This window comes from Vicia villosa, unplaced genomic scaffold (assembly GCF_029867415.1).
Source record: "Vicia villosa cultivar HV-30 ecotype Madison, WI unplaced genomic scaffold, Vvil1.0 ctg.002571F_1_1, whole genome shotgun sequence".
In the NCBI taxonomy this organism is placed as follows: Eukaryota; Viridiplantae; Streptophyta; class Magnoliopsida; order Fabales; family Fabaceae; genus Vicia; species Vicia villosa.
Genome location: NW_026705973.1, coordinates 279,529 through 293,591, shown reverse-complemented (window position 1 = coordinate 293,591; position 14,063 = coordinate 279,529). Strand labels below are relative to the sequence as shown.

At 35.0% G+C, this 14,063-nt stretch overlaps 1 protein-coding gene across 1 annotated transcript; it reads right to left on the bottom strand.

Moving 5' to 3' along the window:
• Positions 1-10,574: 10,574 nt before the first annotated feature.
• Positions 10,575-11,872, bottom strand: LOC131639269 (uncharacterized). Its single transcript, XM_058909765.1, has one exon. The coding sequence runs from the start codon at positions 11,454-11,456 to the stop codon at positions 10,575-10,577; it is 882 nt and encodes a 293-aa protein (XP_058765748.1). The 5' UTR covers positions 11,457-11,872.
• Positions 11,873-14,063: the final 2,191 nt, after the last annotated feature.

Below are 14,063 nucleotides of genomic sequence, written 5' to 3'. Positions count from 1 at the left end.
ACTATGAAATGGTTTGATGAAAGGTGTCACAAGAGTATCATAAAATGAAATGGTGTATGAATGAATTAATTTGAAAGCACGAATTGAAACATAATGCAATGTCGCAAACAAAATCAACAAGAGATAGGATAAGTAATGTGCATATAGTAATCGCAACCAATACACATTCAACGCAAATGAAATGAAAAGCAAACAAACATAGCATGAAGTATCGCATCGTAACAAGAGAGTGGTGTTACATGACGAAACGTAGTAGCAAAAACAAAATGTGTATTGATGCCATGCCAAACTAATGAAAGCACACATATCTGAACTATCATGATGACAACAGAATGGAGTGTCGCACGCTAGGAAAAATACGGAAAGTCGCTAACGCAAAGGAACTCGTCGCAATTAACTCGAAATATGAACAAGGCATAAAGTAACATGTTGCATCGTAATGAGAGAATAACATTACGTGACGAAAAGTGGAAACAACCATATCATAAACCGATTTGAATTAGCATAACGAAAACAAGTTGGAAGGTCACACGCTAACAAAAAAACAAAAGTGTGTTGCTAACGCGAAGCGCTCATCGCATTCGAAATGAAAAGTACATAAAACATGTTATGCAATACAAATCCATCACATCAGCACAATGCATAAATCTTACAATACTTCAACATTAGTACAAATTTACAAAAAATCCCATGCAACTGACACCGTATATGCGCTTAATACGTATTCGGGAGCAACACAAATATTGAGCATCTGAAACTGTAACACAATGAAAGAATAACACCGCAATATCATAGAATGAAAGCTTATTTAACATTATTACAGAAAAAAGGCATAATCGAAAACAGTCCCACGCATATATACCCTCCGCATATTTATAGTGGAGTTGAAGGTGATGAAGATTTATGGTGGTGAGGAGCCAGGGATCTGATAGTGGTCACGTGAAGTGGTTGCAAGCTGAAATAAAACGGTGCTTGAAGGTGATGATGAGAGTCAGTTTCCTGTTACAACTGTGATTAGGTGACTGTTGAAGCGGTAAAGCGGCAAGCAACAAAAGTTTTTGGAAATATTTATCCGGGAATTTATCGTGTCCACAGAGATTAGTGCTACTGAACTGCCGTTCGACGGATTCTTAGTTCTTGAGTTTGGGTTAAATGGGTTTTAAGTAAAAAGAAAAAATATAACATATGAACATAAAATAAATTCATTCTTGATAGAGAATAGCTTATTTGGTTTGAATCTAAACTACTCCTCACAAACTTAGATTTATCACTCCGCCGTACTCAATTTACAATACTCGTCAGAATTACCACATATCCCTCACATCAATGTCCATTTCTGCAACACCGACGGGAATTCAACTATATTGCTCTTTCGACGATGTCTCAACCGATCGAACAACACAGAGACATTAAACTCAGATATTATGTGGATGTTAACCCCAATCCTATGTCTAGAATCAAAAGTTAACAGATATCTCCCTAATCAAGATTTGTGATGTCTATTTCTACAACAACACAAATCTAAAACATTCAAGCAAAAAGATCAAGAAAACACCCATTAAGATTTGTAAAGCAAATATATTATACAACTAGTACAAAGAGTAACAAACATCCATGGGTTTAGAGTATTTACATACAAACTCACCAAAAGAGAAATACAAAGAGAAGAGAAGAAGAGGAACCAAACATTTCTTGGTTTGTCAACTCCGATCGATGAGAAATTCGACCTCCGATCATCCGATTGCAAGCTCCAATGGTGTTTCCAAGCCAAATCTACCCAAAAATGACCTAGGATGAGTTGGGGTTCAAAAATACCCAAAACATAACCTAAAAAATCTGATTTTCGCCTATTTATGAAATTTTGGATCTGGTACAGCGTGCGTCGCGCGCAGGAGCGCGCATCGCGCCCAACCTGCTGAATTGAAAAAACAGCTTTTAGTAAAAATGGCGTAACTTGAGAACCGTAACTCCGATTTGTGCCCGGTTCGAAGCGTTGGAAAGCTTATTCACTTTCCTATCTAAAAATGACAACATATCAACCAAATTGGTGATTTATTATTCTTTGATTTTGAGCTTTATTCGCCGAATGAATTGATTCTGCCGCTCAAAATCGCGCGTTTGAAGCCGTGTCTTCGACACTTTATTGCTCATGCTCCAAATACGCAAGAATACCTACAAAAAGAGTAGAAAACTATCAAAAAGTATAAAAGTGTATGAAAATATATCTATTCACAAAGTATACGTATTTATGCACAAAACGAGGAATTATTCAACGGGATTAACAAAAAGTATCGATGAGTGCCACTATTTATAAACACAAAATAACTACATTTTGGCACTTAACAACTCTCTCCAACTTGAATTTGTTTGTCCTCAAACAAGGCCAAACACTCAAAGAATCAAAAGTAAAAATCCAAAGAATCAAGAATCAACACAGTTTAGAAAACGAAACAATTGTACAGTTCAAACCAAAAACGTACAAACAAAGTAAAAACTTACCACAATCTTACAACGACGCATGAAAATGAAACCAATCCTAAGTACAATAATCATACAAAACATTCTAAACAAAAACAAGCTCAATAATGAATCACGCCTAGCAAAAACTCATCGGTAGATGGAAAACACCGAAAGGTGAGGACTTTGAACACTCATCCAACAATCTTGCAAACAAAAGACAAAATTATGCGTTCATCTAAAAATATTATTGAAAATGCAACGACACGAATCACAAGGGCTTTCAAGGTTGTAATGTGGCTCGGTTAACAAACAAGTGATAAGTCCTAAAGCTAATCGAAACAAAAACTTGCCTAAACCTAAGGGAGTAATTACTTCCACAAAGTTTCAAACAATGAAATTCCAATCCAACTTTCTTCTTCATCACACGTTTCACACCAAACAGAATACTTATTAGCACACTCTTATTCCAAACTCTTTTTGTTCTTTTCTTTTTCAAACTTTTTCTCTTTTGTCTTTCTTTTTCTCTTCTTTCTTTTTCACATTTTTTTTCTTTTCATAACCTCATACCACCCACATCAAAAAGAGGCAAATATCCTCTCCCCAATTTGAATCAAACCATAACATAAAGTGAATACTCCCTACTTTCTAAGGCAAGGTAAAAATCCAACTAAACATCATAGATGAGGGTTCAAGAAAACAAACAATAAAACATCCATACACAAATGAAAACCAAACGCTCATAGACAAGCATTAAGCAAAAACAATATGGAGATTGACAAAAAGGCTCAAAGGGGTTACTAATGGTCACACACTCACAAGGTGAATTGATATTTGGCTATGGTAGTTGTGCTCAAAATCAAACAAGTGCCTTGATCACTTTCGTGCATTCACAAAATCAATACAAACGAAAGATTAAACATAATAATATCCAGTTACAACAAGAATTGTCGGTCTCTCGCATATATATACAATGGAAAGCCACCTCACATTTATGGTAAAAAGGGAAAACTAATTGTGATTCAAGTCATGAGCAAGTTATGCAAAAAGAATGAGTAATATGAAATGTGTACTAATGAAAAGTCTCATAAACATGCTATGCTATAGAAAGCGATAAACGAGTACCTTGCGACGTACGAATTTGAACAATCATTACCGCACAACTAGCATGTTGAATCTATCACAATCGGAGAATTACCAAATGCGACTCCAAGTAATCGGGCCAAAATTTGAGTCTAAACAACAACAAAAGAATTAAAAAATAAAACTATAAAATACTATACTATAAAGCCTTGGTGTAAGTGGGAAAAAGGCTAGCCAAGTGAACCATTAAAAAGAGTTCACTAGACAAAAGCAACACAGCGCGCGACGCGCCCTCAAGACCGCGCGACACGCCCTATGTTCTGCCAAACCAAGCTCTTCAGCTCCAAGGCCGTGCGACGCGCCCTCTTTGCGCGCGACGCGCGTTACACCAGAAAAACAAAAACCAGTCCAGAAGACTGCACAACTGGTGTAGCCTCCACTTAACACCTACACATCTCATTTTACACAACTAACAGAATTTACAAAAGTCAAAACCGTTGGGGTGCCTCCCAACAAGCGCTTGTTTTACGTCGTAAGCTCGACGCCTTTATTGTGCTCGGGTAATAGCTTTCTCCACGACAAGCCAACGCTCTCGCCTCAACGCGAACCTAAAGAAAGTATCCTAACCACACACGAACAAACATTACGAAACAAGAGAATATACAACAATACGTAAACAACACGTATTAACAAACACGTAACGATAAGTAAAAACAAAATTTTTACAAAAGTTTGGTGAAATTAACTAAACAAGTTGAAAAGTGAAGATTTGAAATTAAAGAACTATCCGAGTTCAACTTGTTTAATAAATCCCCAAACAAAATTAAAACATGTATCTATACAATCAACTATACAAAAGTATACAAGTATAAGGAAATTCACAAATATACGATATTCACAAAACTCAAAAACAAAGAAACTATCGCAATGCGAATTCAATAAAAACACCAATCCCCGGCAACGGCGCCATTTTGTTGAAGCGGTAAAGCGGCAAGCAATAAAAGTTTTTGGAAATATTTATCCGGGAATTTATCGTGTCCACAGAGATTAGTGCTACTGAACTGCCGTTCGACGGATTCTTAGTTCTTGAGTTTGGGTTAAATGGGTTTTAAGTAAAAAGAAAAAATATAACATATGAACATAAAATAAATTCATTCTTGATAGAGAATAGCTTATTTGGTTTGAATCTAAACTACTCCTCACAAACTTAGATTCATCACTCCGCCGTACTCAATCTACAATACTCGTCAGAATTACCACATATCCCTCACATCAATGTCCATTTCTGCAACACCGACGGGAATTCAACTATATTGCTCTTTCGACGATGTCTCAACCGATCGAACAACACAGAGACATTAAACTCAGATATTATGTGGATGTTAACCCCAATCCTATGTCTAGAATCAAAAGCTAACAGATATCCCCCTAATCAAGATTTGTGATGTCTATTTCTACAACAACACAAATCTAAAGCATTCAAGCAAAAAGATTAAGAAAACACCCATTAAGATTTGTAAAGCAAATATATTATACAACTAGTACAAAGAGTAACAAACATCCATGGGTTTAGAGTATTTACATACAAACTCACCAAAAGAGAAATACAAAGAGAAGAGAAGAAGAGGAACCAAACATTTTTTGGTTTGTCAACTCCGATCGATGAGAAATTCGACCTCCGATCATCCGATTGCAAGCTCTAATGGTGTTTCCAAGCCAAATCTACCCAAAAATGACCTAGGATGAGTTGGGGTTCAAAAATACCCAAAACATAACCTAAAAAAATCTGATTTTTGCCTATTTATGAAATTTTGGATCTGGTACAGCGTGCGTCGCGCGCAGGAGCGCGCATCGCGCCCAACCTGCTGAATTGAAAAAACAACTTTTAGTAAAAATGGTGTAACTTGAGAACCGTAACTCCGATTTGTGCCCGGTTCGAAGCGTTGGAAATCTTATTCAATTTCCTATCTAACAATGACAACATATCAACCAAATTGGTGATTTATTATTCTTTGATTTTGAGATTTATTCGCCGAATGAATTGATTCCGCCGCTCAAAATCGCGCGTTTGAAGCCGTGTCTTCGACACTTTATTGCTCATGCTCCAAATACGCAAGAATACCTACAAAAAGAGTAGAAAACTATCAAAAAGTATAAAAGTGTATGAAAATATATCTATTCACAAAGTATACGTATTTATGCACAAAACGAGGAATTATTCAACGGGATTAACAAAAAGTATCGATAAGTGCCACTATTTATAAACACAAAATAACTACATTTTGGCATTTAACAGTGACACATGTTGAGTACGATGTTGTGAGATGTGGTATAACCTTAGAACCTCAGTCTTCTTTTCAAGTAGAATAAATTTCTTTGAGGGATTCTTCATCTCTTTTTTGCTCATCTCAAAGCCTATTATCCTCATTTATTTGTCCATCTCTCCAAACTCCATCATTCCACCAAGTGATTTTAAATTATTTTTCAAATTTCTCTCAAGCTGTATCAAGTTATCAACTTTGGATTTTAGTGAAGAAGTCTCCTTTTCTACACTTATGATGGTTGAGGGTAGCTCATTTGTTTCCTTCTGAAGAACACTTATAGTTTTCTTTTGTTTTTTCTATTTTTAAGCACGCTTCTTCCCACTTAGTGTGCAATAGATTGAAAGATGTATCAAGATCTTCTTCAGTCAAGTCTTTTATAATTGAACTCACCTTCATACTCAAATCTACCATAATAAGTTATCACATTGTTGGCGGTTTCTCCTTCACTTTCATTATCAGAATCAGACCAAGTAATGGATAATCCCTTTTTCCACCTCTTCATAAAGGTAAGGAATTATGCTTTAATGTGTTTAAAACCTTCACATTGAAAGCACTGGGTACCTCTGCCATCATTTGGTTTGTCTTCACTCCTACCTTTGATCTAGGGATTAATGTTGGACCTCTTGTCTTGAATATCTGTCCTCCACTTTATGTCCACATACTTCAAGGATTTGTTGAACATTTTCCAAAGAAGAGATATAGCATCTGACAAGCTATACTCATTCATCCTAGAATTCTCAAACTTGGTGGTAAGTAGTTGTAGCCTTGACATGCAAACTCTGGAAGTTCCTTCATAAGCAGTTTTGAGAATCTTCCATACTTCTTTAGCCTCTGAACACGTGTTGATCAACCTGAACATATTCTTGTCCATACAATTGAAAATAACATTTAAAGCCTTGGAATTTCCGAGAGCTTCATAATCTTCAGCACCAACCCAATTAGCTTCATGTTTCAAACTCACTGTACCATCTTCAAAAGTAACCACTGGATGTGTTCCACCCTTTTTATCACATCTTCCCACGTTTTGTTTCCCATGGATTTAACAAATACAATAATCATAGTTGGTGCCATCCAACACAAGTGGTTTGTTGACTGATCCTTCATCTTTCATTGTGTCCATTTGAAAAGAATTTATCTTCCCTAGAGCTCACCTATCAGGCTAGGGTTCCTGCTCTGGCGCTAATTCAAATTATGTTCCTCATGGGACAAATGTTGCACACAATGTCTTAGAAACCAGTTCGATAATTTAAACCAGAATCACCCTAATTAACTTGTACAAGATGATGGAGCAAAAAAGCAAGAAATAACATAATCACTTGGTAACCAAAATCGGCACACCCCACACCTACGTCTTGAGGGTTGTATTCCAACCCAAGAAAGGAAATTCACTATTAGTAGCTTAGAAAAATTAGTCTTACAAGTAACAACAAACACTATGTTGTTTAATGCCTTTCTCAAACACTATCCAATGACTTTCTATTTAGGACTCCCCCTAAATATGAATATGAGACACCCTATCACTTTCTCTCAAACATTAACCTCTAGTGATTAGACTTCAATCACTAAATCATAGTGATCAACTTCAATCGCTACAATGAGTAATGTTGAATATTACAACTCAACTAGACAAACCTACAACTATGCCAAGTTATTGAAATATAGCATGGTGTATATAAAATAATAAGGACTCTCTTGTAAACCTAACAATCTAAGATCTTCAATGTGAGTGCCTTAATTCCAATGTAGGTTTGAGATCCTTATATAGCATAATGATTCTCGGCTTTCTTCATAGATATTTTATTTGATTTCGTCCATAAATAATACAAAATATGTTGGATATTATTTGTTCCTTAAATATCTCCAACAAGATATGATTTGTTTCAATTTAAATTCAAATTTAAATTCCCATTTAAATTTGAATTAATCTTCATCCAATTGTCAAACAAATCTCTTCATCATAATGTTAAATCAATAATAATAAAATCTGATCCAACCTTTAACCAGAGAATCTTCAAAATGCACCAGTAATGCCTTATTGAGCAAGGCCCAAATATCGTACCAACATGTTGGGACATCGTGTCTAATATGCAGTACTTCTGTACTTCCATACAACTTAAGCAAGCTAGGAAAATCTTGAACACTTTTTCATGTTGTTGTTTTGAAAAATGCAGCCAATTTAAAGAGCTAATCCACAAGGAACTTCATGAATATTCAACTTGAGACCTAATCATGTACTTATCTTGTGAATGATGTCAACATATTTAGCCACGTCCTCTAAATACCCTATGATAGTTCCCTAATAAATATATCATACATGAAAAATAAGCTTACATTTGTCTCTGATATGATGAATAATAGGGTGTAATATAAAAGAGAAAACGAGCTTATAATGGGTCGTCTTGTTACAGACTAGTGGCTGGCATAATGTATTCGTCCCCAAGATACAACATCATTGTCTGTCCATAAAGAAATTCAAACCACAAAGAAATATATGGGCATCTCACCCTCACCTTGAGCAGTAGAGTTGATCAATCTATCATGTTGAAAGCATTTGACAAATGTATTGCGAGCATAGCCAAGAACCATTTTCATGTCGCTTGGTCAACTCCTTGTTAGTGCTATGCAAAATGGCATCATCACCACCCAATACCCCAACCCTAAATTGGAATACGTTGAAATATTACGTAAAAACTTTATTGGAGCATCCAAATAGAACCCATAATAATTGAGTGTATCCCACAATTATACATTAATAACGACGTCAAGGATGTAAAAGCTACAAACTCTGTCAAACTCATCGAGCATCTTCCTCCTAGCCATAAGTTAGCAACTAGAGTGAGCATACATAAAATATCTTTCACCACAACATAGCCTTCCTTACAATATGTCTAATATTTGTTGTCTTCGTAAACCATCTCTACCACATGACGTTCCTTTTGGAAATTATTTAATGCACATGAGAATAATATCAACTTCAACCACTAGGGGATGTTTAGAGAATAAGGTGGTCAAAATGGAGGGAGATGACATGTGCGAGTGTTTAGCCTCTAAAACCTTCATTGTATATTCAATATATGGGGCACTCCGGATGACTCTAACCCTTTCACAACCACTATGAAGTGGACATCGACAACCTTGCAGAGGAATTTCATGATGTTAGAGCTTAATATGAAGTCCCTCATAATCCAAATCATATTGCCTAACGCTACCAAACACACTATAAACTAACTTGGCAATACCATTTTAGTCTCTCAGAGTAGCCAAGCATTCCAACATTTTATGTTCTTGCAAGGACTTATGATTCACATTCTTGTGATATCACTTATTCTGAAGCTTAAGCGCCTGTAAAATGCAACGAGGAAAAATTAATCATCAAATGCAAGAACCTACATGTCTCTGATCAATAACCACATTATAAAGAGCATCTTTCAATTCCTCAGAGTCTGTTGTAGATGATTTTAAAATACATGAAAAATTCTGCCCTCCCATGTCCTATGAGTAACTCGAACCAAACCATCAGGGTGATGACATGCCCGATTCATAGCATGAATACTCATACACCTTCCATATATTCATTGCTCAACCATCTTTAAAGACTCCTCAAATTCCATAAACAAATCATGATCATTCTCAATGAATTTTTGTATTGCAATATTCATTCGTCACTACATGAAACATTCTTCCTTCCCATGTCCCATGAGTAACTCGAACCAGACCATCAGGGTGATGACATGCCCGATTATAAGCATGAATAGTCACACACCTTCCATATATTCATTGCCCAACCATCTTTAAAGACTCCTCAAATTCCATAAACAAATCATGATCACTCTCAATGACTTTTTGTATTACAATTTTCATTTGTCACTATATGGTTATAGCGTCTTAAGATGAGACACCATATAATAAACACCCTTGCTTCCATCCTTGTCATCGGAGCAACAAAAGAACCCTCAAAATGGTCAATGAAAGTCTCCTATTTGAGTAGAAACTATTGAACAATTCAAAATTGTGTCCCTTCCCTATTCAATACAAAATGTATCCAGTTGAGGAATTTTAATAAACAAGACTTAGGCATCATCGCAATAGCATTCCACTGTGATTGGGGTGTCTTGCTCTATGTATTTTATCTCTTTTTATATAAAGATTTTACAATAAACAGATAGAATTTATGCATGTAGTGGTAACACCATGAAAAAAATTACATAAAAAACTAATCTAATGAGCCTAAAAAAGCAGACAATGAAAGTCATGAACTTTCAATGATCAAGAGAAGTTAAGAAAGTTGTTTGTTTATTGAATTGATTCACATTGATTTGGAACTTTTGACAGTAAAGAGAAGCTAAATAATTATTGAACATAGGATTATATTGTGGTTGAATTATGACCCCGTCAATATAATTATAGTAACTATTATTAACCAAGAAAGAAGAAAAAGATAGGAATAAAAAATCAATGAAATTGTGTATTGCATATATAAAGAATTAAAATGAAAAAAAAACATGACATCAAAGTGTCATTTAGGCACATGATAATAAATCTTTAAATATATATGTATATATATTATGTATAGTCAATGTTATTTTTAGTTGTACGAAATGATTTTGTTTTTCATTACAAGGATTAAATTTAAAAGCAGCATTATATATTACATAAAAAGATAAAAATAAAAATAGAATCACCAGCAACCAATATTAATAGTGAACAAAATCATGAATCATTTTCAATAAGAACAGGTTGAGTTCTAACCATTGAACCAAATGGCATTTTAGTTTCACCAATCCAAAAAGTATCAAAAGCCTCACCATTTTCTGAATTTTTCTCCAATTTTTTTATCTTCCTCTTCTTTGAAGCCTTAACTAAAGTCAGCAACACGAAAACCAACAAGACCAAACAAACAAAACCTATAACAAACCCTAAAACCCACCAAATGTTAAATAAACTCTTGTTGTACAATGAAGATGGAATCACAAGAGTATAATGTCCTGTCCCAAATGCTTCACAAACAAATGGCTTACTCATGTTGTTGAATTCCAATATTCCATCATCTAAAAACTTAACACATATTGGTGTATCATTTTTTCCATGCAACCTAACATGATGAAAATGTATTAAAATAGGTTTCCTTTGGATTACAAGATTCATCTTCTCTTTTTCTATGAATGCATTTTGTGAAGAAGTGTAAGCCATAAAACCAAAAACAGGTGCCACCATTATGTAATTAGTAGGCACGTTGAAGTAACGAGAAGACCAATTTCCAAAATTTTCATATAGTATAACCATTCTTTTTCTATTCGGTTGTGGCACAACATGTGGTGGAACATTGAAAAGACTATAATTTACCCCTCTTATGTAAAAAGATGATGTTCTCAATCTAACAACTCTAACTTTCATTCCTGTATAGTTAGAAGGAACTGAAGTGTTATAGAAGATACCTGTTTTTGGATATTTAATATCTTTGTTCACTTGCTTGCAAAACAGGTCTTCTAATGATTCATGATCATAAGTTTTTAAGGTTTGAACCAAAGATGAAAGAAACACTATTATAGAGATGAACAACCACGTAACTTGCCACCATTTGTGTTGATCCATGAATTGTGTATGTTATCTTAAAAACCTAATTATTTTGTGTTTGTTGATGCAATGTTGAAGAGTTTTATGAACCAAACCCATTTTGAAGCTTTCAAGACATAGTATTTGCACTGCCCATTAGTGAAAGGAAAAAAAACCTTTGCTCAACCAAGTTTTGGAAACAAACTTGGTGTTATGATCCTTGATGTTATAGATAATCGCGGTCGAATATGGCTGACGAATCTTAACTGTGGTTCCGTTGAAATCGTATAGACAAAAAAACCTTGATGTTGTACCTGAAATTGGTAGTATAGAAGCACACAAACAAATTTGATATCACAACTCAGAAAATTTTGTTTTCCTTATAATAAAATGGATGAATACATAACACTATATCATATATTATTTAACCAAGACTTTGTTAAAATTTCCTTACACAAATGGTTAGGTTCTAAAATTTAATGGAATTGCATCAAAGCTTTGAATTCTTCAACTCTTTGTATATATTTGTTGAGATCATCTTGGAGTTTCTTGTGCCTAAAATTAAGAAGTATGTGTGGAAGAAAGTGGTTTAGGAACAATGAGTATATATGAGAAGAGAAAATATAAGTTTATTGAATTGTTATATTATGCCAGTTTGTTATTGATTAGTTGTCGTTAAGTAATAAATAGAGCTTATAACAATAAGTGAGAAATTTTATAACAATAATTTTTACATAATTTTGATTATTGTTTTGTTGTATTTTAGAATTTGGTAAGTAGAAAAGGAGAAAGAATGAGCTGGTGTATTACGTAGTGTCAATGTGAATTTCCATGTATGTAATGCTTATTTTAGACAAATGATTGAAAAATTAGTTAGTGAGTTCCGTTAAAAATATTTTTAAAATTAAAAATAGTTGGTGAGTTTTAAATTACTATAATTGTTTTTACAATGTTCTAAATTACTAGCATTGTTTGTTGTCATTAACAAACTCATATATTTTATCATGTACTACTAATAAGAGTACTTTTATATTATATAAGTGTGTAAGATTTTAAAAAAATAATATACTTTTATGAGCCATGTTTACCGTTAATATAATGTCATCTAAAAGAATGATTGGTGTCATTATGGTTATGCTAAAAAGAATGACTTAAAAACTATGGCATGAAATACTTTCAATTATCAAATAAATTAAATATATCTATTAGTTATATCTATTAGTTTAAAATATTCTTAGCCTTGATTCTTTTTTGATATGAATGAGGGCAAAAGCCCAAAGAAAACAACAACTACTCAGTTACAACGGGAATAACAATCCCATTAGCATCAAGATCTAACAAGTTAACAAGAAAATCAGAAGCCCTGTCAAACTGATTATATCTCTTGTCAATGCATCCATTTTTTGCCAAGCAATCCGCGGCCGCATTAGCACTCCTACAGGTGTGCGATATAATAACCGTATCCAAACACTTTAGCTGCTGCAGAATTTGCCTAAGAATAGCAACACAATCAACATGACCCACTACTCCATGCTCAAGCGCTTCAACTACTTCCATGGAATCGATATTGATCTCCGCTTTCTTATAACCCATCCTATTTAAGAGTTTAACTCCTTCGTACACTCCCCACATTTCTGCCAAGACTGCGCTACTTCTCCCTACATATTTTGAAAAACCTCCTCTCCACTTCCCCATTTCATCTCTGATTGCACCACCACGACCTGCAGTTCCATCATTCCTACTTGCACCATCAGTATTAAGTTTGAGCATTCCTTTTGTTGGCGGCTTCCACCCCACATAATTATTGCCACATCCCTCTGCTTTGATGTTTTTGTACAGGTTCATGGCCTGAAGATATTCATCCCGCCTTCTCAATATATGATTAATAGGGTCAATAGGCCTTGCATAGTTCTCATCATGTTCTTCCTGATTTCTCCAGGTCCATAAGGAATGGCATGCAACAATCCACGTATTCCTCCACTCCTTATTGCTATTGCTCATGTGATTGAGATTAAAATGTATCCACTATGCCAAATCTACCGAGAAGAATTCCAGCATTAGCTCACTAGGGACTAAGCTTTGCCAAACATTCACGCATGCATGGCAGTCACGAAGCGCATGCAAGCTAGATTCACACGCAGCGCCACATAAGTTACACCCTGCACTACCCAATCCCTTCGTATTCTTGCTGAGGTTGGTAAGCAATCTATTATGCTTGAGTAACCACAAAAAGGTCTTGCATCTCTCAGGAACCTGAGCTTTCCAAATCCTGCTCCAATCTCCATCAATGTCTTCAGAATTATAACCTTCGAGTTTGTTAAACATGTCTTTAACCGAAAATACATTGTCACCCGTACCTGCAAAACAAAACACGTCAGCATCCTGTCCCGTAATCGGGGGCAAGCAAGATTTCAGTTTTTCAATCCATAACGCTGGCAGCCAGCTTTCAAGTAGTTGGAAATTCCAATCTCCATCTTCAGTAATCAAATCACACACATAAGCTCTTTTCAGGTTATTTGGAATTGTAACGTCGTAATTGCTCAAGACGAATTCATGGCCAAGCCAATTATCCTCCCAGGCCTTGATACTTTTGCCATCTCCTATAATCCATTTTCCTGTAGTTTTCAGAGTGGGAACAGTTCTCGC